Source organism: Siphateles boraxobius, unplaced genomic scaffold, assembly GCF_051911475.1.
Source record: "Siphateles boraxobius isolate OS27281-9 unplaced genomic scaffold, OSU_SipBor_1 118, whole genome shotgun sequence".
Classification (NCBI taxonomy): Eukaryota; Metazoa; Chordata; class Actinopteri; order Cypriniformes; family Leuciscidae; genus Siphateles; species Siphateles boraxobius.
In genome coordinates, this window is record NW_027508720.1 from 1 (window position 1) to 26,717 (window position 26,717).

The 26,717-nt window shown below is 39.7% G+C and overlaps 1 protein-coding gene across 1 annotated transcript in view; it reads right to left on the minus strand.

The window, feature by feature from the left end:
• Positions 1-29: 29 nt before the first annotated feature.
• The window catches only part of hps3 (HPS3 biogenesis of lysosomal organelles complex 2 subunit 1), a gene marked incomplete at its 3' end in the record, with an annotated part of 32,438 nt that continues 5,750 nt past the window's right edge, over positions 30-26,717 (minus strand). Inside the window, exons 4-16 of the mRNA XM_077201778.1 lie at positions 25,230-25,407; positions 25,054-25,136; positions 24,098-24,284; positions 17,339-17,420; positions 15,304-15,458; positions 15,013-15,114; positions 13,299-13,407; positions 9,552-9,763; positions 9,308-9,485; positions 6,662-6,895; positions 4,813-4,998; positions 4,541-4,735; positions 30-446 (exon numbers count right to left, since the gene is read on the minus strand). Of these exons, the coding sequence (XP_077057893.1) occupies positions 30-446; positions 4,541-4,735; positions 4,813-4,998; positions 6,662-6,895; positions 9,308-9,485; positions 9,552-9,763; positions 13,299-13,407; positions 15,013-15,114; positions 15,304-15,458; positions 17,339-17,420; positions 24,098-24,284; positions 25,054-25,136; positions 25,230-25,407 (2,318 nt within the window). The remainder of the gene's footprint in view (positions 447-4,540; positions 4,736-4,812; positions 4,999-6,661; positions 6,896-9,307; positions 9,486-9,551; positions 9,764-13,298; positions 13,408-15,012; positions 15,115-15,303; positions 15,459-17,338; positions 17,421-24,097; positions 24,285-25,053; positions 25,137-25,229; positions 25,408-26,717) is intronic.

The window sequence follows — 26,717 nt, forward strand, 5'->3', positions numbered from 1 at the left end:
GAGAGAGAGAGAGAGAGAGAGAGAGAGACAGAGAGAGAGAGAGAGAGAGAGAGAGAGAGAGAGAGAGAGAGAGAGAGAGAGAGAGAGAGAGAGACAGAGAGAGAGAGAGAGAGAGAGAGAGAGAGAGAGAGAGAGAGAGAGACAGAGAGAGAGAGAGAGAATATCATGGCTTCATCGGGAGAGCAATTACACAACACTGACATGTAGAGGCTCTCTTTGGTTTTCAATTGTGATAACTGAAGCCGGTTTATCTGGCTGCACTTCACAGAGCTCCCGGATATTAATGTGTTATTTAATGGTGTTGCTTGCCAAAAAGAGAGAAATACATGAGAACACACCTGAAGTTTGAGCAGGTCCTCCTGGTGGTCATGGGGGATGTTGAACTGGACAGGCGTCAGGATGCTCACCCACGGATACAACATCCCATAATGAGAACAGGAGTTTATCTGGATATGAAGAAACATTCGATGAGGAAAATTAAAGTCTTTAAATACCACTTCCAAGCTACAGTAATGGTCATTTATGCAGGCTTTTTTAAAGACAGTCTCTTGAGACCTAATGTCACTTACAGGCTAACTGTGTTATCTTAATTAGTGGTGTTTTCTGCACCATTATGCACAATAACTCCAAGAAAAACCAGCAAAAGAAAGCATAACATACACTACCAGTCAAAAGTTTGGAATAACTAATTGTTTAAATATTTTTAAATTAAGTCTCACCAAGGCTGCATTTATTTGATCAAAAATACAGTAAAAACAGTAATGTTGCTTGACATTCACTTTTTTGCTCACCAGTCACAGTGCTTTTTCAAAATTACAAGCCACTCAGCAGTTTCACTGGTCACAATTTTGTTGTTTGGAAATTATGTTTTATTAGGGGTGTGACAATACACGAGACGACTCAAGAAATTGAGTTCACGAGATTTCAACACTATTTAAAATATATAAAAATATAAAATATATAAAAATTCTTCAATGATGAAATATATGACTGGAAAAATAGTCTTTTATTCGACTGAAAGTCACAAAATGCAAAACAATGCAGGTGCTAAGTTCTAACTAATTATTTTTGTAATTGAGTAATTTGTCGATTATTTTGATGATTAATTAAGTAATCTGATCATATTTTTTTGTGGTAATAAAAATGGACCTCAGTGAACAATAGGCTTTAAAATGACTTAAAACACATAATAATAATAATGCCTGGTGATTGTTGTTGTTACACTACGGCATGATCAAACCCTTGTTTAATATTGGCCAAACAACATTTAATTCAAACGTCCAATTAATCTTTAATATTTGGCCACTTCTATACGATAAAAATGCTACAGCCACTGTAATTTCTTGAATTACATGTGCAAATCAAAACATGCAAACTCAGAACTTTTATTTTGAAATCACAATGAACAGTTTGTATATTTAGAAACATATTGGTGTATCTGTAGTCTCATGTATTGGTGTGAGTTTATAAATGATTTTCCTCACAAATCTGGTGAAATGGCGCACATTGCGTTACCAGATAAACGTTATAAGCAGGGTTCTAAACTAACTTTTTTGATCACCAGCCAATGTGGCTGGTAACTTTCTAAAGTTACCAGCCAATCAGAATTTCCACTAGCCCAAATTTTCCCGGTGAAAATAAGAGAAATTATGAGTGCCACTGAATGCATTTGATCATTTTATTAACATCGTTGGCATGAAAAACACATATAAAGTACAATACAACACAGAAAGTGCAAACATTTCATTTCAAGTTTGGGATCTATCTATCTATTAGGGATGTGTACGAATATTCAAATTTTCGATCTGTAATTATTATTCAAAAAATAAAATACTATTCGAATTTTTTTCTTTTTTCTTTTTTTTCGCAGTTATAATTAAATGCACCCGGTGGACGTGTTTAACAAGTGGATTGTATTTGATCACATAATGTCGTTGTCTGCCTCGCAAAGTTTGGAATTACTAGATGAAAATGATAGCCTATTACAAAATGGAATTACTTTTAATAAATAATTAATTAAATTGAGTTATCATAAAATCACCACCACAATATATATGAGAAATGAGAAATCACATGAAATCCAAAGAAACACCAGTCGACTGTCCATCACTGCATTAACGACTGCAGGTCAGCAGCTGTACCCCGAGAGAATCATGATCCGAGATGATATCTTCTGGTAGCAAAATGATTTTGAGACATATGCTTCCTTTAAATTTCGTTGAGGGAGTCAGGTTTAAGAACAGAAAACGCAAAGTGCTGTTACTTCACTTTGCACTTGTCAGCGCAGCGCGTTTTCTCACTCGAGCATGTGGATATTATTGTTTTTCTCAATATGAAACAATATAAACACAATAATCATGCTTACTCGAGTATGTACGTTCTGTACGATAACTGCGCAGTTTGCTTTTTTTAGCGTTTTTTCCCCGTCTATGCTCCCTGCTCTGGCTGCGTTCGTACTTCATCTTCTTTGTGTTTTCTGGTGGACGCTCCGTTCATTTCCATGATCATTTCTCGCGCTGGTTTCACTGCAAACTGCGTGCAGCCAATGGGCGTATGAAACGTCAGAGCCTTATGAGCCTTATGCATCACCGGCCAAACTGGCTAGTAAGTTTTTATTAACATAAAATTAATTTATGTGTTAATTTAGAACCCTGATTATAAGCGACACAAACTCACAGCATTTGTGCAGTAGAGATGGAGTTTGTTAACCGAGCTGCTGAGACGCTCCATGCATGTACATGATAATGGTGCGACACTTCGCTATGAAACACAAAGCGTGTCAGACTTTATATGAGTTCCCAAATGCACATTATTGGATACCCAAACAAACAGCACATGCGGGTGTTAATGTCAAGACCCGGTTACCAATATTGAAAACAGTTTTTTACGGCTCAAATTTTTCGGGCGACCGTGATACATTTGTTTCAGAATTCTTTGATGAATAGAAAGTTCAAACAGTTGGATCGGGCTCATAGATCTGGGAAGCCAAAGGCCCCGATCACACAGAATGTGTTTTTTGCAGTGAGATGCGCCCTTTTTAAATGGTTTTCTATTGACAGAGAGAGTTTTGTGCACTGTTTATGCGCCCCAGGTTTTTACAGCCTGCTGCGCCTCGGGTTTTTGTAGGACCGCTCTGAGCGCCTTGAAGTTTAAAATAAAAACTCTGAGCAAAAAAGCTTTTTTTCTGCAATCGAATTTTTCTGAAACCATACGACAAAGGAAGGAAGGAACTACTCAGCTAGAGAGAGTGGTGGTGCTGGAAAAGCTTTATAAATAAGGTTTTCATGATACATGATACATAATACAAATTAAGTTTCATAATAGAAGACAGTTTTGTTTGTGTTTAGGGTTTCTATTCTAATAAAGCAAGATTACTCTGTGGTGTACCCCAGGGCTCCATTCTCGGACCCTTATTATTCCTTATATCTTATGGTTCATGATCTATTTATATGCATGTTTGTTACACTGGTTTTCTCTAAACTCTTTTGTGGCCCACTGGGGATCCTTGGACCCCAGTTTGAGCACTTCATCAGTGTGTCTACAGATAGAAACAAGTTAAATTTAAGACTTTTTAAGACATTTTTAATGCCACTTTGAATGAAATGTATACACATTATATTACATACGTATATTTAATATTTAATGTTTAACCTAAGTAATTGAAGTAATTTAATATTAACTACTTGTTTTTGAACTAAAATAAATGTAACATTTGCAATCGTGAGAATATACAGCAAAATACCTCCTGACATGTTATGTTACTTAAAGGGTAAGTTCTGCGTTTTACAAGTAAATCCCTGTTTTAAGATCGTTTCTGATGAAATCGAACGGTTGAGATAAAAATTTGGACAAATGCTGCTGTCCCGAGAATTTTAGGTTTTTGTGTTAGCACCCCCCCCCCCCTCCCCCACCTATATACAATGGTTTCATAGGTGCCTTGGAACAATCATTCATAAACGCATTAAACTTTAGTTTACAAAGACGTGAAACTCAGCGAGGGGTCTGCACTGATATGCTCACACAAAAATCGCTGCAAAAGATGCTTTCCAACAGGTGTTTTACCATTCGTTGTAAAACTGTGGACCTATTTTTCCAAACGCCTCACAACCAGACATTCTTCCAAAAACTACGATAAAACCTGTTGGAAAGCTTCTTTTGCAGCGATTTTTGCGTGAGCATGTCAGTGCAGACAGGCAGCGCGAGTCTCAACAGCGCTACCAGAAATACATTATCATTATCAATCGCTGTTTATGTAATAAAATCAGAATCATTCTCGCGATTCGATGCTTCACTGGTTATTTGACGGACATTGGGTCTGTCGGACTGGAGAAATCTTAGCAGTAATGTGACCAGAAATATTTAAGACCCATCGAATCTGAATTTAAGACATTTTAATACTTTTTAAAGCGTTTTATTTGGAAAACTTTAAGACATTAAGACTTTTTAAGGACCCGTGGCCACCCTGTCTATTAATAACCTAGAAACGTGTAAACAAAACACCTGATGTGTTACATTATGATAGGTAGATTATCTTGCTCACCAGATCCTCTGCCGTTTTGAGGGCTTTGACGCCGGAGCGATCTCTGCACGTGATGCGGTCGATATAGACAGACGTGAGACGGAAGAGCAGCTCTTGGATGATGGATTCATGAGAGGACGCTACTAACAGAGCCTCCCAGAAGTCCACCAGTAACTGAGGACTGCTCTTAACCGCAACGCCATCCTTACACAGCTCCTGAGAGAGAGAGATTAACACACACGGCTATGAGAATGACACGGACAGAAACACTCTCTGACTCTCTCTGTGTGTACCTGGAAGAAGAGATCGGCCTCCTGCAGTCGGATCTTGCTGTTCTCGTGCAGTGCTACGACCGCCGCCACCAGCAGTCCCTGGTGTGTGTCGCACAGGTGCCGGGCCAGTGCGGTGGGCAGAACCGCCTTCCCTCTGCCGTGGAGCAGTAGTTTGGGCTCTTCGATGAAGCCGTACACCTGCAGCATCTGCAGACGGCAGAGAATTAACATGTGATTCAGTTACACACCTCACAAAGTCAGGAAAAACAAACAGAACACCATATGTAGTAAGAGGTGGGCGATATGACCAAAATCTTATTTCACAATAAGATACATTTTATTTCACGATAAAGGTTTATATGGCCAATAGATTTTTTTTAAATAAGAACGAAGCAGCATTTATTTAACCTGTAGTAAGACATACTTTAAAAAATGTAATCAAATGTAAACAATAAAACACTCTATAGTCTTCACTGTATGAATTAAATATAAATTGATTCTTATAAAATATACAAAAGTGATTCAGTCATAAGCAGTGAGTTTTCTCTGTCTATTAAGCTGACATAAAGGCAATAAATTTCAATTACATCAACATTGTGAGTTTAATATTTTATTCAACGTTTATATTTAACAAAGTTTTAAATATAGAAATATGAAATGATGGCGAAACTATGTTTTTAAAAATGAAACGGTGAAACGGCGGCAAGTCACTGTCTTAATGAGCGAGTCATTGAATCATTTGATTAGTTCAAATCGACTGATTCATTAAATAACAAAGCCAGTTACCGATGATTTTATGAATGGGTAATTGAATCATTCGCTTAACCAATTTGTTCAAATTTGGATTGATTCATGAACCAAACACCACTATTGATGAATTCAGAAACAAAGTGTTGTAGTCAAGACCACCGAAACCGATCCTAAGTCAAGAGTGTGTTGAAACTGAGACAAGACCTTAAAAAAATGATGTTCTCGAGACCAGTGACAAGTACTACAACACTATCAGAACTGCATACTAGAATACTACTTGAGAACTCGTACTACTTCTACTTCTACTTCTTTCTATGGAAAAAAATAGTAAGAGTAGTATATGGTTCCAAATTCAGCATACATGTTCTGATGTGGATTTGTTTGGAACTATTTTTGCTGGCGAAATGACAAGAACAGATAATATTGTGTCTAAAATGTAAGTCACTTAATATTAACCTCTTGTTAATTGAAATGTATAAAAATTATATCCCTTTGCAATCATGCTGAAATTTGGGACAAACAGCAATCTTGCTCGTCTGATAATTGCTTAACTATACTGTATGTTATAAATATAAAAACAAATATGCATACAAGGGCATTTTTTTAACCCATATCTTGATCTTTGGGGGCAAATTAATGGGAAAACTGTACATTTTCGACCTGCTTTCCATTATTCTTTTTTTACAATACATATCGTTTCAAAGCATCTTTACAGAAAATGCACGAGCCCACATTACAATGTCCACTGTCCATGTTATGAATTTCAGAAATGTACATATACAAATCGCAGTTAGCTAAAAATGTATTATTTAAACAATGTAATAATTTATGGCAGATCAATGAGCTCATTGAAGTTATGAATACATGTATGTGAACAAATGATTATGACATAGAGAAGATCCGCTCCTCCAATGTCCACTCCTGTATATTCCTTCAAAAAAACAGTGTGTGCCGTACTTGAGTGTGTTTAGAGTTTTCAGAGGGATAACGTACAAATCTGGGACAAATACCTAACAATGCTGCAGAGTGCCAGCGCAAAAACAAGCAGCCACATTTCTACATAATGAATGAATCATACATACTGAAATGTGTGTAAAACGGTAGAGAACTCCTGAAATACCTCAGCGTGGCGGTCCATCAGCTGGCTGTAGGTGTGCAGGTCCCCCTCCCGCAGCGCCAGGGAGGCGATACACAGGGACAGGGTGATGGACGGGGCCCCGGGGGCCTCCAGCTGTCTCAGGAGGGCAATGGCCCCGTCGGGGTCAGCCTTCAGCATGGACGGGCTGCTCACAACATGGGGAAGCTGAGCAGGTTCAGCCACACTAAAGATCTCCAGCACTTTATCAGCCATGTCCTGTAACACACACACGATACAGGACGACTGTTATAACTACATTATCATTCAATATAACAAATTATACTTGGTTTTAAATGAGGTTTGCAAAGCTGTTACAAAGATTTTGTGTGATTTCATTATTCTTAACCAATAAATAAATTCATGAAACTAATGCTATGAATTAAAAGATAAATAATTACATTCTTATTATAATTGCAAAACTGCAAACCATACAGCTGTTCAATTTGTGTGTTCTTTGAGTTCAGCCGGAAGTTTAAGTTTAAGCATGAAATTTTGCCTAAAGTAAAAAAAATAAAAATAAAATATTCCAGGTGCAGCACAAGTTGAATCGACAGCATTTGTGACAGTATTTTGATAACCACAAAATATAACCACACAATTTTTTTGACTCATCCCTCATTTTCTTTTATATCAGACTTTTTGTTACCCAGAATCCCCAACATGATGATTCTTTTGTGAGGGACTTACTTATTTAATATAACGGCAGCGGTACATTTTACCCAAATCCAAAGTTTGATATTAAAAAGACTATTTACTTACTTTTTTTTAACAATTATATACCATTTCTAAAGAAATCTTTCCCCAAATTATTTTTATTTTATTTTATATTGTAATTATACTAAAGATAATTAAATGTATCCGTAAACGTTGTATTTAGTAGACAGTGTATGTTTTTCTACCTGTTGTTAGAATAATGATAGTCGTATATATAGTTATAGCTGTACAAACCTTTCAAATAAAATGTTTTTATATTACTGTTAAAAACTTTATCAATAGAGTAAAATAAAATGATTGATTTCAGTCCCAGCTGAATAAATCTGTAATCTTATCAAATTCACTTTAAACTTTAAAGCGGCACTATGCAGGATTTCTGTTTTTGTCAAACAGCGATCCCTAGAGTCGCTGTAGAGTACTTGTATTTAACGTTACTGTCGTAAACACCACTCACGCAGAGCGTATCTGCACTCACGGCCTCTGCACTTCATAATAATAAAGTAGCCTACCGCGTTAGGCTTACCTGAGCCTAAATGCCAGTTGACACCAATAAAGTGTATCATGTACGTTGCATTATTTCGCAGGGCTCTCAAGTTTTGAAGACAGGCAAGAGTGACATCCAGCCGACAGATACATTTTTGTCATTGGTTGTTGCGTTAAATCTTACCCAGATACAATAGTGCTATTTTCTGATTGGCTATTGTGTAGCTCGACGAACAACACGAGAGGAGACGCGTTTGATTCCTGCCGGTTCCACAGTGAGAGCGGCGCGGCCAGAGTTTTGGCATATTAAATATATTACAAATAGTTTTTCAGCGTGAGAAATACAATGTGTGGCGGGAGAGCGTGACAAAAGCCCGAAATGAGTGACTATCACGCTCAATGCGTGACACTTGAGAGCCCTGATTTCGTAACAATGTCCGTTATGATGTTGTTAGACATGATTATTCCAATTTATCATAATAGTTTGCAAATTGCGCTCATTTACACTATTTACAACGTGTAGGCTTATTTATGTCCTGATAATTGTGTGAGATACTGACAACTGTTCTCATGATAATCGCAGGAATCGACTTTAACAGTGAAAGACTGAGCGAGTGGGACTCTTGTCCAGTTCCTCGCGCTGTCAGATTCTCGTTAACTTTTTCTAGACTCTTCCGACCGCGCTTTCTTCGTTTTTATTCGCCATTCTGAAAACGCAGGTCCGATGTTTACTCGTGTCTGACTCCTCGCTCGGTCATGCTGCCATTTCCTCTTTCTTTGTTCCTCCGACAATGTTTTTCTAGCTTTCTGCTTGTTATATGCCAGCTTTGCCATGGGACGATAGTTGTTCTTATAGCTAGCCGTATCCTGGATGGGGGCGTGTACGCGTGCAGTGCCGTAAAGCAATTCGTTACCTCGCGAGACCTGATATCACACGATACTTCCTAACACTGAACAAACACGGCGGCCCGCCGGCCCAAAGTTGCAAGGGTGGTTTTGCGGCTCACAGGCACCAGGGGGGTGCGAGACGACCACCATTCAACACGAAATCAGTAATATAAACATTACAATGACTCCAAAGCTGTTCGGTTAAGGTAAAAAAGTTACTTAGTTCTGCTTTAACAGCACAAAAATATATTTTTGTAAACAAAAAATAAAACTGAAAAATGTGCACAGACCCCTAAGCTTCTCCCCGTTTGAAAGCCCCCGCATCAGATGATTATTAGGCCATTTTTAGATTATCTAAATTTCGATATATGCATTTGCGTAACCTGCCTACCTAACAAGAGAATTCTGAGTAAATATGTAAAATAACCATTCATTTAATTTCAGCAACTTTATGCACATCTCATTTGCAATAAGTGAATTTGCGTTTCAGCATGTATGTGTGACCATTATATCAGAAATGTCCATGTGTGTTTCCTTCAGTACCTTGCTAAGCTCCTCCATGTTCTCCTCGTAGATCGAATGCTTCAGGAAGAAGAGAAATCCTTTGCCGTAACCGTTTGAGGAGCTGCTCATGGACATATTCCTCTTAATGACATCAGTCACAGTGAGGCCTGACATCTTATAGTACGGAAGAGCCAGATGATAGTCCTTCTTATCGAACCTGTGAATGAATCATGAGATCAGAGTGCTACGGAAAATGACAGACCCCATCATGCACGCATCTGACCTGCTGAAGCAGTCTCCTAAGTGAGCGCAGCTCTCCTGGAAGGCCAGCTCCAGCTGCGCTCTTCTCTCCGCAGGCTCAGGCTCAGGCTCAGGCTCAGGGCCCCCCCGCTGCAGGAGCAGGGCCGTGCGCAGGAGCAGGTGACCTTCACTCAGCAGGTGAACGCAGCTCTGAGACGACGGGCTCGACTGCTCGTATCTCCGGCTGTATTCCACCTGATGGAAACAATGAGGAACGCTTACATGCAGCATGTGGACCCTATGAAATCGGGTTTATTTTCTCCCAAATTCTTTTTTTTTTTTATTCTGGATTCAGTTTTATTTAATACATCAAATTTAATTAAATTCCGTCTTAATTGTTTCATTTAATTTTAATGATCAAAAAGCATGGCTAATAAATGGAATTCATAAAACTTTTACAATTAAATAATTTATCACAATTTCTACAATAATAGTGCCCTAAGAATTTTTTTTCTGTAATTCTGTCATAATGTGTAATTTTTCTGGATTTATGATTTAATACAAATGTATTAATAACATAAAACATTAACACTTTATATTAATCTTTTGAAATATAAATCAAATGAACATTTAAGTGATGCACACAGTGATGCACAACATTTACTGTTAGAATATGGTTAAACATTTAAAATTAGAGGTTAATAATTTAATTATGATTATTATTATTTAATTTGTATTATTTACAGTACAATCTACTGTGCAATAGTCATATATTTCTGTCTCAATTTCAACAAGTTAAACTGAACATTTATTTTGATGGGTTTTCGTGAAGACGATAGTGACTCTCAGAGCAGCTCTGGAGAGGAAGTTCAAGTCCTCATTTAGTGAGACAACAGATGCTAAAAACATCACGGGAGTCAAGCATACATAGGTATGTGTGCTAAACGGCACTGCTTATTCACACAAAGAATCAAGGCCAGGAGGGAATATGTTAACATGCAGACTTCATATTTAAATAACAAAAATATTTTGCGTTTTAATATTTACAGACAACATCGCAATTTGATTAAGTGTACAGCCCTGCTTTTGATCTATTCATGAAAAATCAACAAATTATGTGACATTCCATGTTATACTGTACATTTCATTTTATTGGCTAAATTCCCCGATTCCACCCATGTTTTCTGCCTCATGGAAATCATAGGGCTCTAGAAACAGGACAATGTTAAAAATGTTAAAGGTGCAGTAAGCGATTTTTGAAAAACACTGATGAAAGTGCATCATGATGGGGGAGAGAGAGTGAGCCAATCAGCAGTAGGGGGCGTGTCCACTCATGATGGGGGGGAGAGAGTGAGCCAATCAGCAGTAGGGGGCGTGTCCACTCATGATGGGGGGGAGAGAGTGAGCCAATCAGCAGTAGGGGGCGTGTCCACTCATGATGGGGGGGAGAGAGTGAGCCAATCAGCAGTAGGGGGTGTGTCGACTCATGATGGGGAGGAGAGAGTGAGCAAATCAGCAGAAGGGGGCATGTCCACTCATGATGAGGAGAGAGAGTGAGCCAATCAGCAATAGGAGGCGTGTCCACTCATGATGGGGGAGAGAGAGTGAGCCAATCAGCAGTAGGAGGCGTGTCTACTCATGATGAGGAGAGTGAGCCAATCAGCAGTAGGGGGTGTGTCCACTCATGATGGGGGAGAGAGAGTGAGCCAATCAGCAGTAGGGGGTGTGTCCACTCATGATGGGGGGGAGAGAGTGAGCCAATCAGCAGTAGGGGGCGTGTCCACTCATGATGGGGGGGAGAGAGTGAGCCAATCAGCAGTAGGGGGTGTGTCGACTCATGATGGGGAGGAGAGAGTGAGCAAATCAGCAGAAGGGTGCATGTCCACTCATGATGAGGAGAGAGAGTGAGCCAATCAGCAATAGGAGGCGTGTCCACTCATGATGGGGGAGAGAGAGTGAGCCAATCAGCAGTAGGAGGCGTGTCTACTCATGATGAGGAGAGTGTGAGCCAATCAGCAGTAGGGGGTGTGTCCACTCATGATGGGGGAGAGAGAGTGAGCCAATCAGCAGTAGGAGGCGTGTCCACTCATGATGGGGGAGAGTGAGCCAATCAGCAGTAGGGGGTGTGTCCACTCATCATGAGGAGAGAGAGTGAGCCAATCAGCAGTAGGGGGTGTCCACTCATGATGGGGGAGAGAGAGTGTGAGCCAATCAGCAGTAGGAGGCGTGTCCACTCATGATGGGGGAGAGAGAGTGAGCCAATCAGCAGTAGGAGGCGTGTCCACTCATGATGTGGGAGAGAGAGTGAGCCAATTAGCAGTAGGAGGCGTGTCCACTCATGATGGGGGAGAGTGAGCCAATCAGCAGTAGGAGGCGTGTCCACTCATGATGGGGGAGAGAGAGTGAGCCAATTAGCAGTAGGAGGCGTGTCCACCCATGATGGGGGAGAGAGTGTGAGCCTATTAGCAGTAGGGGGTGTGTCCACTCATGGTGGGGAGGAGAGAGAGTGTGAGCCAATCAGCAGTAGGAGGCGTGTCCACTCATGATGGGGGAGAGAGTGTGAGCCAATTAGCAGTAGGGGGTGTGTCCACTCATGATGGGGAGGAGAGAGTGTGAGCCAATCAGCAGTAGGGGGAGTGTCCACTCATGATGGGGGAGAGAGAGTGAGCCAATCAGCAGTAGGGGGTGTGTCCACTCATGATGGGGGAGAGAGAGTGAGCCAATCAGCAGTAGGGGGTGTGTCCACTCATGAATGGGGAGAGAGAGTGAGCCAATCAGCAGTAGGGGGTGTGTCCACTCATGATGGGGGAGAGAGAGTGAGCCAATCAGCAGTAGGGGGTGTGTCCACTCATGATGGGGGAGAGAGAGTGTGAGCCAATCAGCAGTAGGGGGAGTGTCCACTCATGATGGGGGAGAGAGAGTGAGCCAATCAGCAGTAGGGGGTGTGTCCACTCATGATGGGGGAGAGAGAGTGAGCCAATCAGCAGTAGGGGGTGTGTCCACTCATGATGGGGGAGAGAGAGTGAGCCAATCAGCAGTAGGAGGCGTGTCCACTCATGATGGGGGAGGAGAGAGAAAGAGCAAGAGGGACATTTGAAGAAAAGAGAGATGGCTGATAGACATTACAAATATAAAATATCACTGGAAAGGTGTTATGATCAGGCAAGAGCTTTAGGACCCAAGTTAATATTGGAAAAGCTTTTCAGCTCTGGAGAGAACTCAGCGGGAAGGCCTGAAAATGGAGGTTGTGTTTTTTTTGTTCCATAGGTGAGTAATGTGGTTTTGACTGTGTGCTGCTGGCCACTAACAACCAACTCTTGCTAGTATATACTCTTGTGTACTGCATGTTCATTTTTTGTGCTTCCTTGTCGTTCATCAGTCATCTTCGCTTCTGCTATGTTAAAAGAGACATCCACTCTTACATTGCAAGTTTCGTGCCTTTGGAGCAATGAAGGGAGGGGTGTGTTTGTTTTGGTTGATTTCAAATATGAACTGTGTTCAGCAACAATTAAAAAAAAATCACATACTGTACCTTTAATTTGGTTTGATTTAAGCAAATTAGCGTAAATAAAGGATTTTCTGCATGTATAATTTCTGTGCCATTAACGGCAGCAAACGATTAGCATTATCGATTTCAGAAATGCCAATTCATAACTGTTGTTGGACGCTTTACACGTCAATCAGAAGGTCTCTTCCTATCAAAATGTAAGAATAAAATATAAACGTCTCAACAATAGCCTGGCTCTAAAAGAGTTTGTGATAATCAAATCAATATCTGAAGCTCCAGTACTATTTCTCTGTAGAGCTGCAGTGTGGACACAGAAGTGATGACATAGAGGTTCCAGCCGTGACCGCTGTCCGTCGGCTCTGTGGGCTTGGAGATGGAGATCTTCCTGGATCTGAGGAACATAGAAGACAATGATAACAGTCAAAGGTCCAAACTGCATTCACTGCTTGCGTTTACATAAGTCAAGGTGCCGCCACATTTACTATTGTTTTTGGGTGAAATGCAGCAACCATCTGGAATTATGTGTAAGGGCTAAAGATTTTTCTATGCACATTTCGCAGTTGATCGTGCAAATTTGCCGCATTGACCAACAGAAAGCCGCTTGGTTTAAAAGTGATTTCTGTTAAACTGTGCTTCATACATCACTGTTGACAATAGACAATTGAACAGTTTTGCCCACAAAAGTTTAATGAATTTCAATGACTTTTCATTAATGTGACTGCACCTTATGTCAGTATTCTAGGTCATTATACAAATAATACCAATAAAACACACTTAAAGGGGTCATGATGTATTTTATTTTATTATATATATATATATATATATATATATACAGTATATAACATGTCCCTCAAGCTTCACTTCTAATGTTAATAAAGTTTTTTGCACAAAAAACAAAACAAAAACTCATTTATAAGTGGGAAAACAATTATTTTCAACCTTAATTCTGTGAGCATCTGTCTGAAAGGATCAGTTTTTAAGGCGCGGCTCCTTTAAGGCTAGTCAGTAAACCGCCACTGTTATAATTGGCTAACGTCACTGCATAGGAAACAGTCTCTACGCTCACTGGCTATTGCACGCGAGTAAGCGTTTTGAGAACATTATCCAAATAAAACCGCCATTTGCAGACAAAGCATTATGAAATCATTTAATTATGGTTTGTAATGCAGCTTCTGACAGATCCAATATAGTCGCAGCTTCAACTGTCAACACAAGTTTCTTTGCGAACTCTCCATTACACTGTGCCTCGATTACAAAACAAAATGCTCCGAAAAAACATATAATCCTCTGATGTGAACCGGGACACCATTAAAATAAACCAAGCGTGTACAGAGACGAAAACACGCTGTTTAAACTGAACACGCATCTGTATACTGTATCAGTGTAGACTGCGTCAGTGATTATAATTTGCTTTTGACGCAACGCTCACAACCAGTGTAGACACATCAGTCATCCGTTAAGTGACGCCAGTGGGCGGAGTCTATGGGGCGATGATGTATCACTATTCGTCGATGTCTTGCTCTGGAGGAAGTCACATGCAAATGTGTTTTCTTGTGTTGCGCCACAGATCCCGCAATAACAAAAAAAGCCGTTTTTGGATTTTTATTACATAAATTCTTTGTTTATAATGAGGATGTTTTAAGCTATATAAACATAAACATCTTGCAAGGTGTTTTAATTGAATAAAGACCAGTTGATTTCTAATGTCATGACCCCTTTAAATGGAGGGACAACGAGTTACTTGTTAATTTGCCGGACTGAAAGGGGTTGTGGGATTAGTAGCTGTGGTTGGTTAAATTCAGCTATAGTATTAAAGTATTCTCTAAATATGAGGAAGTCATGAACCATATTGAGAGGTTCTTGTCTCATTTATGATGAAGTCACATCTGAACAAAACTGAGATGTTATGAACGACTGCATGCAGGTAACACTCACAGTGGGTTAGGAGGAGTTTCAGAGCGGCCCACTGTTAGGATCATGCTACTCGCTAACTTACAGGAAGGACCTGGACAGAAGGCTTTCCAGAGTCTGCGTTGAGGACGGCTCTAGACCTACAGCTACTAAAATGCCTGTCAGGGCCCTGAGTTCCCTCGATTCACTACAATAAGAGTTACAGGCCATTTACTCAGGGCACTACGAAACATCTACAAACCAAACAGCAACGTCATACTGAAAGAATCAAGCAGTCAAAACATAAGAGATAAACATTTCACAATTCATGCACTCTGAAATGTTTAATCAGGATATAAACGTGTTGCGAGCAGTGATCGTGAACAAGCACACGTACGTGTTTTTGCGGGCTGATCTCTCGATGTCCTCTTTGCTGTCCACGTCTGCTGCTGTCAGGAGAACAATATGATTTCCATCCTGACAGAGAACCTTGAGTCCGATGAAGAGCTGGATCCTCAGAGCGCACACCTCCATCGTGGAGGGTGGACAGGCCTGATGGGACAGCGCTCAGATATTCAGATAAGTCAATATGAGTGGTTTCTGCAAAAATGCAGTACTCATGGCCTTGATTCGAGAGTCTCTTTACCACAGTTTGTTCTAAAAACGGTGAGGAACTCTTACAATAATTTTTCAATTTGAGCTTGTTTCGGGGCGATTACAAACCGTTCTCATTCCGCTCTATGTGTTCTGGTAGAATGCGTGCTCATGTCTATCGCCTGCCTACCAGTTTCTCTCTGTATCTGGCCAAGCGCACTATATGAGTGGCGTAATAGAGGGTATGCGTGTGACGTCACCGTCGGCCGGAGTGACTGCAGGCACACACACTGAGTGGCAGAAACACTGAGCGACAGCATTGGTTTTCAGCGTGAGTGCCCAGAAAAACACACTAAACACATCTAAAACAGGAAAGAGCTTTGAGATTTATTGTACAACTAGATTTGACAAGAAATCTGAGATGTATTTTTACAAACATCTGAAAGCTACAGGACAGAGAATAAAATGGATCGCTGTAATTCACAGAAACAATTGGATCCAGAGAAAGAAAGGTGAATTTGCAGTTATAATTTTTTCTCAATATGTTGAATTTGAGTAAAATTATACCCTATATTGTATTGACAACTCCTCAATTAAATATTTACCATCTTATATTCTGCATAATTGGACGTTTTTAAATAAACAATGACAAAAAAAAACTATACAAGTTTTAGAGCTGGACGATATGATGATATACAGGTGAAACTCGAAAAATTTGAATATTGTGCAACAGTTCATGTATTTCTGTAATTCAAATTAAAAGGTGAAACTAATATATTTAGTATATATATACATATGCATGATTATACTTTTCAGAGGGCCGACATTTCTGCATTTAAAAATCTTTTTTTATTTTATTTTTTATGTAATATTCTAATTTTCTGAGATTTTGAAATTTGGGGTTTTAATAAGCTGTAAGCCATAGTTATCAAAATTATAACTTTTGCACGATATTCTAATTTTTCGACTTTCACCTGTGTATATACAGTATATATAGAACATTGATATAAGTGATCACCTGGATTTAGACCTTCCTATATTGTGTTTATATAAAGCGTTCACAGGCAAATTTGCTTTATTTATTTCCCCGGCGTCCAAATCAGGCGCATATGTCAGAAAAACACGATTCCTGGCTGCATGTCAATATCACTGGATCTTTGGTAAGTTGTAAGGAACACTATATAGAGTCCAACCTTTAATTTAAACTGATAATGGTTTGTTTTACTGGCATCTTCACAGTTTCCCCTGTTAACTCCAGTCATGCAGCAGCTCTTCTGCCACTCAGTTCGGCGGGAAAGTGACATCAAGGCAAAACCTCTATAGAAGTTAGAAATATCTGATCATTCACCATGTGGCACTATTTACATCTCATACCGTCTGTAAACGTTTGTGTCACCAAGGCAATGACTGACACATTTGTATTACAATGCAAAGAGCTCCATTATCAGTTCCACAGCAGAAAAAGAAACCGTATCCTTACTGGATAATTATGTAAATCAAATAATTATGCAATGAGAATGGTTTGGCCCGATGGTGGAAAAGTGGCTTTAGCGTCTTGCTATGTGTTTTCCGGGGCTCAAAAAGACCCCGTTCTAAAGACTTCCCCTCCTTCTGAGTGGGTTTCAGGGATATTTTCAGCCATTTTGCTGATCTGGCAGTTGAAAATCTGACGTAAAGTAACAGCACACAAGCCACATGATGTATCATTCAAGTTCGCAGCACAAACGGTTCAAGACTTCCACTTAGGTGTTTTAATAGTAGCACTGAGTTTGAAGACCGTCGGTGGAAAAAAAGAGAAAATATACAAAAACAGGGAAACCCATGATGACATGTGTTACCTTCATGGTGGTGTCGATGTACGGGTCATCGAGCCGAGCCGCTACCGCACTGCACCTGACGGTGAAACACTGGAGAGCATTCCTACAGTAAACATAACCACAAACAATTAAGACCAACTTCTCTGTTTTATGCTAAACGTCGGCATGAAATGGAATTTCACCTCATCTATTTTCTAGATGCATGCTATTAAAATGACTCTTGGTTTTTTTTGGCCTTGTAACTTTAAATTTAAAATGTCATAACTTCATCTTTTGGTGACATGACAGACTTCTCTCTATTAACATATGTCGGATTTCTCTAATCATTTTGTCTGCATAAACCCACCCCATTTTTACAATCAACTGAAAGCTTGCATTAAAGTCTTCATGAGACTGAAGTTGCGCTGGTCTTTTCTGCCCTATTGTGCCGTATATCTGAGTGAAACGCTTTAGGAACAAGAACAAATGTGGGTGGGGCATGATGGGGAATTGCTGTCTGCCTCGCTGCCTGCTGTGCTGTGAGTTTTGTCTGCTTCGAGGCTGTAAGCTCCATCTAAGCCTCGTATTAGCTTCGTATTTCTTTCTGTTTTGAACCATCATTTACTATCATTTCCAATTGTTTATACTACTAATTACAGCTTACTTATCATTCGCTAGCTTCCGTTATTCTTAGCACGACACGCTAGTAACTCGCTAGTCTATTAACGCGCCACCCGTGCGCTCAGTTTATTTATTTATTTCTCTCTCGCACGCACGCGCCTCTGAGTTAATAAAAGCCCAGGTGAGTAAGAATCAGTCAACAAACACGGTGAGTAATGTCTTCACCTGTTATTGTCACCTGCACTTCATGCCACATGTTTAGTATAGCCTTCCCCATCGGCAATATAGGATAAATATGTGATAAATGCAAGGAAACAGTCAGGCTAACGGAGAAGATTTCAGAACTAGAGACACGCTTCCAAACTTTAACTGAGGATAGTAAGTGTTCAAGAGCTTTAGATACTATTTTGGATGCGCCTAGCATAGTAAACCATTTACATGATTCGGTTCCGGCTGAATTATTGCCTGTGCAGCCAGGCAGATGGGTGACAGTGAGGGATCGCTCTAGTCGCGGATCAAAAAAACCACTCTTCCGTTCAGATTACCACAACAAATCGATTTGCCCCACTCAGTGAAACACCGACTGAGAAATCTGTTGATTGTGCCCTAGTTATTGGCGATTCTATTACACGGAACGTGAAAATAGAGACACCAGCCAGCATAGTCACATGTTTGACAGGAGCCAGAGCGCCTGACATCAAAGCAAATTTAAAAGTGCTGGCTAATGCTAATCGTAAATTCTCTAAGATTATAATTTACGTCGGCACTAATGATGTTCGACTTCGCCAATCGGAGATCACCAAAATTAACGTTAAAGAGGTGTTTGAAATCGCAAGTACGATGTCAGGCAATGTAATTTGCTCTGGCCCCCTTCCTGTTCGAAGGAGTGATGAGATAGTTAGTAGATTGTGTTCACTCAATGGCTGGCTGTCTAAGTGGTGTCCACAAAATAATATAGAATTCATAGACAATTGGAAAAGTTTTTGGGGCAGACCTGACCTGTTGAAAAGAGATTTCATCCCTCCTGGGATGGTGCTGCTCTTCTCTCTAGTAATTTGGCTCATAGTCTTAAAGATAAAACATGACAATCTGGGGCTCAGGTCAGGAAGCAGACAGACTGGCTAAACCAACCGTCTGCTGGCGGCCTCGCGTCACCAAGGTCAGATAAAATCCCATCACATAGAGACTCTTTCACCTAGATATCATCATATAGAGACTGTGTCTGTTCCCCAAATTAGGAAATACAAAAAACTTCCAAACCCATCTAAGGTTAAAAATTGAATTGATGTTCAACAAATAAAAAACAGATATAATACAGATGAGCAAACGATAAAGCTTGGGTTGCTGTATATTACATCCCTTACTTCAAAAGCACTTATTGTTAATGATATGATTTCAGATTATAACCTAGATGTGCTGTGTTTGACAGAAACCTGGCTAAAACCAAACGATTACATTACTTTAAATGAGTCCACCCCGCAAGATTACTGTTATAAACATGAACCTTTTCCGAAAGGTAAAGCAGGAGGTGTTGCCGTAATTTATAGTAATATTTTCAAAACCACTAAGAAATCTAGTTTTAAATATACTTCTTTTGAAGTGTTGGTGCTTAATGTAAAAATATATAGTGTAAACGATAAATCACGTTTGAGATTTGTGCTGGCTACTGTATACAGGCCACCAGGGCACCAAAAAGACTTTATCAAAGAATTTGCTGACTTTCTATCAGAATGAGTATTGGCTGCAGATAAAGTACTAATTGTTGGTGATTTTAATATACATGTAGATAGCGAAAAAGATGCATTGGGATTGTGATTTAAAGACATTGTAAACTCAATTGGAGTTAGACAACACGTGTCAGGACCTACTCATTGTCGTAATCATACTCTAGATTTAATATTATCACATGGAATCAATGTTGATGCTGTTGAAATACTGCAGCAGAGCGACGACATCTCAGATCATTATCTGGTCTCATGTAAATTACATTTAGCCGAGGCTGCAAAGCCGACTCCGTGTTATAAATATGTTAGACCTATCACTTCTGCCACTAAAGATTGCTTTATCAATAATCTTCCTAATCAGTTTCATCGTCTCAGCATCCCAGATAGCTTAGAAGAACTCGATATTCCAACAGAAACTTTTAACTCTCTCTTTTCCAGCACTTTAGACGCGTTGCTCCGCTGCGCTTAAAGAAAATTAAAGAAAATAGTCCAACGCCGTGGTACAACGAGCACACCCGGGCCCTTAAGAGAGCAGCCAGAAAAATGGAGCGCAACTGGAAGAAAACAAAACTAGAGGTATTTCGGATTGCATGGAAGGAGAGCTCAATTGCTTACAGAGAGGCTTTAAAAGCTGCTAGATCTGCTTATTTTTCAACCCTATTAGAAGAAAATAAACATAATCCTAGGTATTTATTTGAAAAAGTGGCTACACTAATGAAAAAGAAAGCTTCAAGCCCAGAAGTTTCCAAGAAACACAGCAGTAATGACTTTATGAACTTCTTCACTTATAAGATCGATAATATTAGGGACAAAATTATAACTATGCAAACGTCTACTACAGCATTTCATCAGGGAGTGCATTATAATCTCCCTGAGGAAAAATGTGATTCATTTGTTGCTATAGGAGAAGAAGAATTTTGCAAAATCGTTAACTCATCTAAATCGACAACTTGTATGTTAGACCCTATACCAACTAAACTATTGAAAGAGATGCTTCCAGAGGTCATAGATCCTCTTCTCAATATCATTAATTCGTCTTTGTCTCTAGGATACGTACCAAAACCTTTAAGCTGGCTATGATTAAACCGCTTGTTAAAAAAACGCAACTTACTCGGAATTAGTCAATTACAGGCCGATCTCGAATTTGCCTTTTCTGTCAAAGATATTAAAAAAGGCAGTATCCTCACAACTGTGTTTCTTTCTTGAAGGAAATGATATCTGCGAGGATTTTCAGTCCGGATTTAGACCGTGCCATTAGGGCTGGGTACCGAGTTCGGTACTTTTTAGGTACCGACCGAATTGCCTCGATACTACCGAGTATTGAAACATGTCTTGTTTTTCGGTACCAAGTTTTGGTACCTAAGTGGTTAATCTCGTCAACGTCAGTGAAACAATAAACATGCAGTATGATTGGCTGTGGCGGAAAAACACTAGTTTACGCAGCTGCCCAGAGACGTGCCTCGTCGCACGTGAGGCTGTAGTGTGTGTTTGTGTGTGTGTGTATGTGTGTGTGTAAGCGTCCCAACCCAGATAGATAGAAAATATGTGGAAATGATCAAAAGTGTACTTATGTACCCGACTCAATGCCATAAGCACACGATGCAATATTTTCGACAAGATAAATGCTGTCAAGACCAGCAACACAGGTAAATCTGATAAGGCACTTAAAAGCGCACAGAATACACTCGAGAGTAGAAAGTTTATCCGCCTTCGACTACAAGAACTGGAGCGCGTCACATATAAACCAAAACTCAGCCTATAGGATACTTGCCTCACAGACATGAGAAATAGTTCTATATATGTTCAAAATATGTCTACTTTCAAAATATGTGTAAAAAAGTAAACAAACTGAAAAAATAAAAGTTTTTTTTAGGTAATGTTTTGTATTGTATTGATAAAATTGGTATCGAAAAAAGTATCGTTCAGGAACCGGTATCGAAGTCAAGGTATCGGTATCGGTATCGAAAATTTTGTTACGATACCCAGCCCTACTTGCCATAGTACTGAGACTGCTCTCATTAAAGTCACAAATGATTTGCTCTTATCATCCGATCGTGGTTGTATCTCTCTATTAGTGTTACTTGATCTTAGTGCTGCATTTGACACCATTGACCACAACATTCTATTAAATAGACTAAAAACCTATGTTGGCATTAATGGAATTGCACTAGCATGGTTTAAATCATACTTATCTGACCGTTATCAGTTTGTAGCAGTAAATGAAGAGATGTCTTATCGATCACAAGTTCAGTATGGCGTACCACAAGGCTCAGTACTAGGACCGCTGCTGTTCACTCTGTAAATGCTACCGTTAGGTGATATCATTAGGAAACATGGAATATTTTTCACTGTTATGCTGATGATACTCAGCTCTATATTTCCTCAAAACCTAAAGAAACTTACCAATTCACAAAATTAAAGGAATGCATAGCTGATATAAAAAATTGGATGACTAGTAATTTCCTTCTACTAAATTCTGAAAAAACAGAGATTCTAATTATTGGACAAAAAACTTCCACACGTAATAACCTAGAATACTGTTTAACACTTGATGGCTGCTCTGTTAAGTCTTCGTCGTCAGTTAGGAACCTGGGTGTGCTCTTTGATACCAATCTCTCATTTGAAAGTCACGTGTCTAGTATCTGTAAAAGCGCATTTTTCCATCTTAAAAATATATCTAAATTACGTCATATGCTCTCATTTACAAATGCGGGACAATTAGTTCAGGCGTTCATGACCTCAAGGCTAGATTATTGTAATGCTCTACTGGGTGGTTGCACTGCACGCTTAATAAACAAACTACAGCTGGTCCAAAACGCAGCCGCTTCTTACCAGAACCAGGAAGTATGACCATATTAGCCCGGTTCTGTCAATACTACATTGGCTCCCTATTAAACATTATATACATTTTAAAATATTGCTGATTACTTACAAAGCACTAAATGGTTTAGCTCCGCAGTACTTGAGGGAGCTCTTAACCCATTATAGTCCTTCACGTCTATTGCGATCTCAAAATTCTGACAAGTTGATAATACCTAGAATATCAAAATAAACTGCTGGCGGTAGATCCTTTTCCTACTTGGCACCAAAACTTTGGAACAATCTTCCTAACATTGTCCGGGAAGCAGACACAGTCTGTCAGTTCAAATCTAGACTAAAAACACATCTCTTTGGCTTAGCATACACATAACACATTATAGATTGCTATAATTCAATGTTAGGCTGCATAGTTTAGATCAGCCGGAACCGGGAACACTTCCCATAAATCCTGATGTACTTTGTACATCATAAGAAGGATAGCGTCTACGCTAATATTAGTCTCTCTGTTTATCCCGAGGTTTACCGCAGTCCGCCGGATCCAGGCTATATCCAGATCTGATGAAGGACCATCGCATGGACACGACGACAACGCATCCCTGAAGTGCCAGCCTCATCAACACTGTGAAGGCCTCATAGACACCTCAACAAACTCATCTCCACACCGGCGGGATGACTCCGACCCCTAACCAGATGAACTGGATAAATATTGTGAAAGTTCTGATCCAATCTGACTTCTGACCTATTATGCCGCCTAAATCATAATCATACACTGTTCGTTTGTTGGCCAAAGGAGGACTGGCCCCCTGACTGAGCCTCGGTTCTCCCAAGGTTTTTTTCTCCATTCGGTCACCTGATAGAGTTTTGGTTCCTTGCAACTGTCGCTTTTTTTTTTTCGCCTTCATTCGCCATTGGCTTTTGGCTTGCTTAGTTGGGGACATTTAACATTTAATTTTGAATTTAACAATACTATTACAACTTTACTTTCCTGTTATCTCTGTAAAGCTGCTTTAAAACAATTTGTATTGTAAAAGCGCTATATAAATAAAGGTGACTTGATTGTGGTTTGCTATTGGTGGATCTCGTGTGATTGACAGGTTATAGCCCCACCCTCGTCATCAGAGAAGAGAAGAGAAGCTCCAAGAGGAAGTTATTCTGATTCAAGATTACCAGGAACATGAATTTAAAACAATAATTATGTGCACAGATAAATCATTTATAGTAAATACTGCAATATCCCATAAAAAACAAGAACTGTCAGTTTTTACTTCATAGTGACTTTAAGATTTGCCTTCATCCAATCAACAACAGATAAATTGAACCAAGTCCCCATCCTACATGTTTTTCTTTTTTGATAATCCGTTTTGCTAAATTACTAAAAATATAGCAGAAAAGATCTGTCATTACTTCCATTACATTGAGAAATTAATTTGTGTATACTGCTCTTTAGTACAAATATATAAATATAAATGCCAACATTTGACCAATCACAGTGAGCTATGGAATAATGCATTAGACAAAAACCTGTTCATCTCACTATGTACTGTATCACAGCAGACAAAGAGTAATTATTAACCTTAGTTTATCTGTCAAGAACAGTCGTACGTGTACAGTGAACACGGGAATGTGTCCGCCCTACCTGGTGATGATGTAGAGGAACTGGTCACTAAGCACAGCCTGGTGGGTCTTTTCTGGGTACTGGTAGGTAGACACGAGCTCCACGGCGTTCTTCAAGCTGTACATGTAGCCGGTGTTCGGCAACGAGAAGAAAACAAACATACAAGTAGGTTCCCCAACTTTGGCGATGGAAGCTTCTTCCTGTTTACCTGTTTACCAGAGAGAGGTGTGTGTGAGTGAATGAAGCACACTATGGGCCCTATTTTAAGGATCTAAGCACATGTAAAGCGCAGGGCGCAAGTGCACTTAGTACGAGTCCGAAGCCACTTTTGCTAGTTTAACGACGGGAAAAATGGTCGGCGCACCCGGCGCATGGTCTAAAAGGGTCGTCCCTATTCTCTAAATGGGTAATAGGTGTGTGTTGGGCGTAACGTGCGATAAACCAATCAAAGTTTCATCTTCTATTCCCTTTTAAAGCCAGTTGTGCTCAAGCCATGGAGGATTCGCTATTTACATGGAGGAATTTGCAAGCGGGAAGACAAAAACGTTTTTCTAACAAGGAAACGGATCTGCTCGTGTGCGAGGTTAAAGCGCAAGCAGAACATCAACGGGACAAAGTGTACATGTGTTGTGGACATGCCTATAGGCTCATATTACTAACGCGCTCTTTAAATGACAAAAAAAAGACTGCGCCATTGACTTCAGAGCAGGTTTCAGTTGGTCAATAGCTCAGTCTATTTCAGTTCCTCAGAATAGCAACACTCCAGCAATGTGCCTGAACACACGCCTGAACACACGCCTGAACACACACCTGGTTCTCAGACCGACAGCCCATGGGCACACAGATGAGCACAAATGCATTTGCTATTTAAACAAGTGACGCAGGACATGAAAATGAAAACTGCGTCGGGCTGAAACTAGCAGAAAACACTTGTGTCACGCCGGGCGCTACATTGCTCCGCGTGTGTGATAGCTTACCAGTAAACATGGGGTGGAGCTGTAGGGAATGCAAGTGTGTCTCCTCAACACTGCAACCTTGGAAGAAATCAGGCGCAAACCTCCTAGACAGGGCAAACTAGAGAGTTGACGTCTGACAAACACACACACACACCACATTCAGAAAGCAGCTGATTTTATTATGCTCTTCATTATACCTGAATAAGATGTAAACCACGCTCATGTCTCCTCGGCTCTCCGCCTCCATACCAGTCCACTCCAGAACCAGAGAGATGCCACACTCCTGGGCTTCATTACCCAACATCTCCTGATGCTTCGGGAACAGAAAGAAGTCCTCTTGCTCATGGAGGGGGCTGAATCCATCTTTTTTCATCTCTAGAAGAAAAATATATTAAAAAGGTAGGAAATAACACTGTTGTAACTCGTTTCCCTAAAGCATTGCAAGCCAAAGTAGATCTTAGAGATCTTCTGTGCCAGTGGTTTCTGTCTAGATAAGCACAAAGTATATTTCCTTTTTTTTTTAAATGCAAAACATACTTTGGGCTTTAACTCGTCCTTCCCTCTGGTCATTTTGACCCGGAAAATATTTGTGATAAAATAAAAAACATATTTAGTGTTCATCGGAGGGGTTCAAGACCCCAGGACTTTTGTCGCACTTGAACCACGAATACACACAAAGAAAATGTAATGGATTTGAGGAGTTTTGTGGTGTAAATTTAACTGGTGGTGTAAAGTAACAAATCTTTCCCTCACGGGGGCAATTTGACCCCCATAGGAATGCATGGAAAGCGAGGAATGCGTCACAAAGAAAACCCTACAAAATGCTCAAACTAAATTCTAACTAAAAATGCTAAAACTTTACCAAAAAAGTATTTTATAATGTCTACATGGGTATCTGAATGCAAACTGACGTGAACTGGCTTTAGGACCCAGCAGGACAGCTCATTTGCTCCATATGGAGATATAAGGCCATCTAATGGCAAGAGTCATGAAATATCATGTTATATTATTTTTCTTTCACAAGAGGTCGGCAAAGACACACAATGTAAAATATTTTGAGCTGAATTAAAAGGTTTAGGCATGAAATTGTGAGTTATTTTGAATTTAAGTTGAAATAATGTAGGGAAGGTGCTTAAATGACTAAATAACTAGTTGTTTATTTATTATTTATTGATCAAATTAATAAAAGGTAAATAAATGAAAAATAAAATTAAAAAATTCCAAAAGAATTAAAATAATCAAAATGAAAAAAAAAAAAGCTTTCTAAAAAAGTATAATTTTAGGGCTTCGGGTCATTTTGACCCACGAGGGAAAGATGTGTTAGGATGAGGGTTAGGTTTATGATGCATTTGTGAAGTACATTTAATTTGAGTTCTTTTTGCCATTTTTCTTAAGACTTTATTAGATAGCACTGTTATGTCTGTAAATACATAACAGTATTTCCAGTATTTCAAATAAATTTTTCCCAGCACTAACTGGGACAGCAGCAGTAACTGATCCTGCGTCCAGTTGGGCTTTCTTTTCCATTTTGGCGAGTTCATAATCCACCGTCATTCAACTATTACATTATTTCAATAGGAGCAACATTTCCTTGCTTTAAGTGTCTATTTAGGCTCATAGGATGTCAATTAACCAAACCAGTGTTAATGCAAGTGTCGTTTTTCATTATTAGGCAAGTGGCGTTT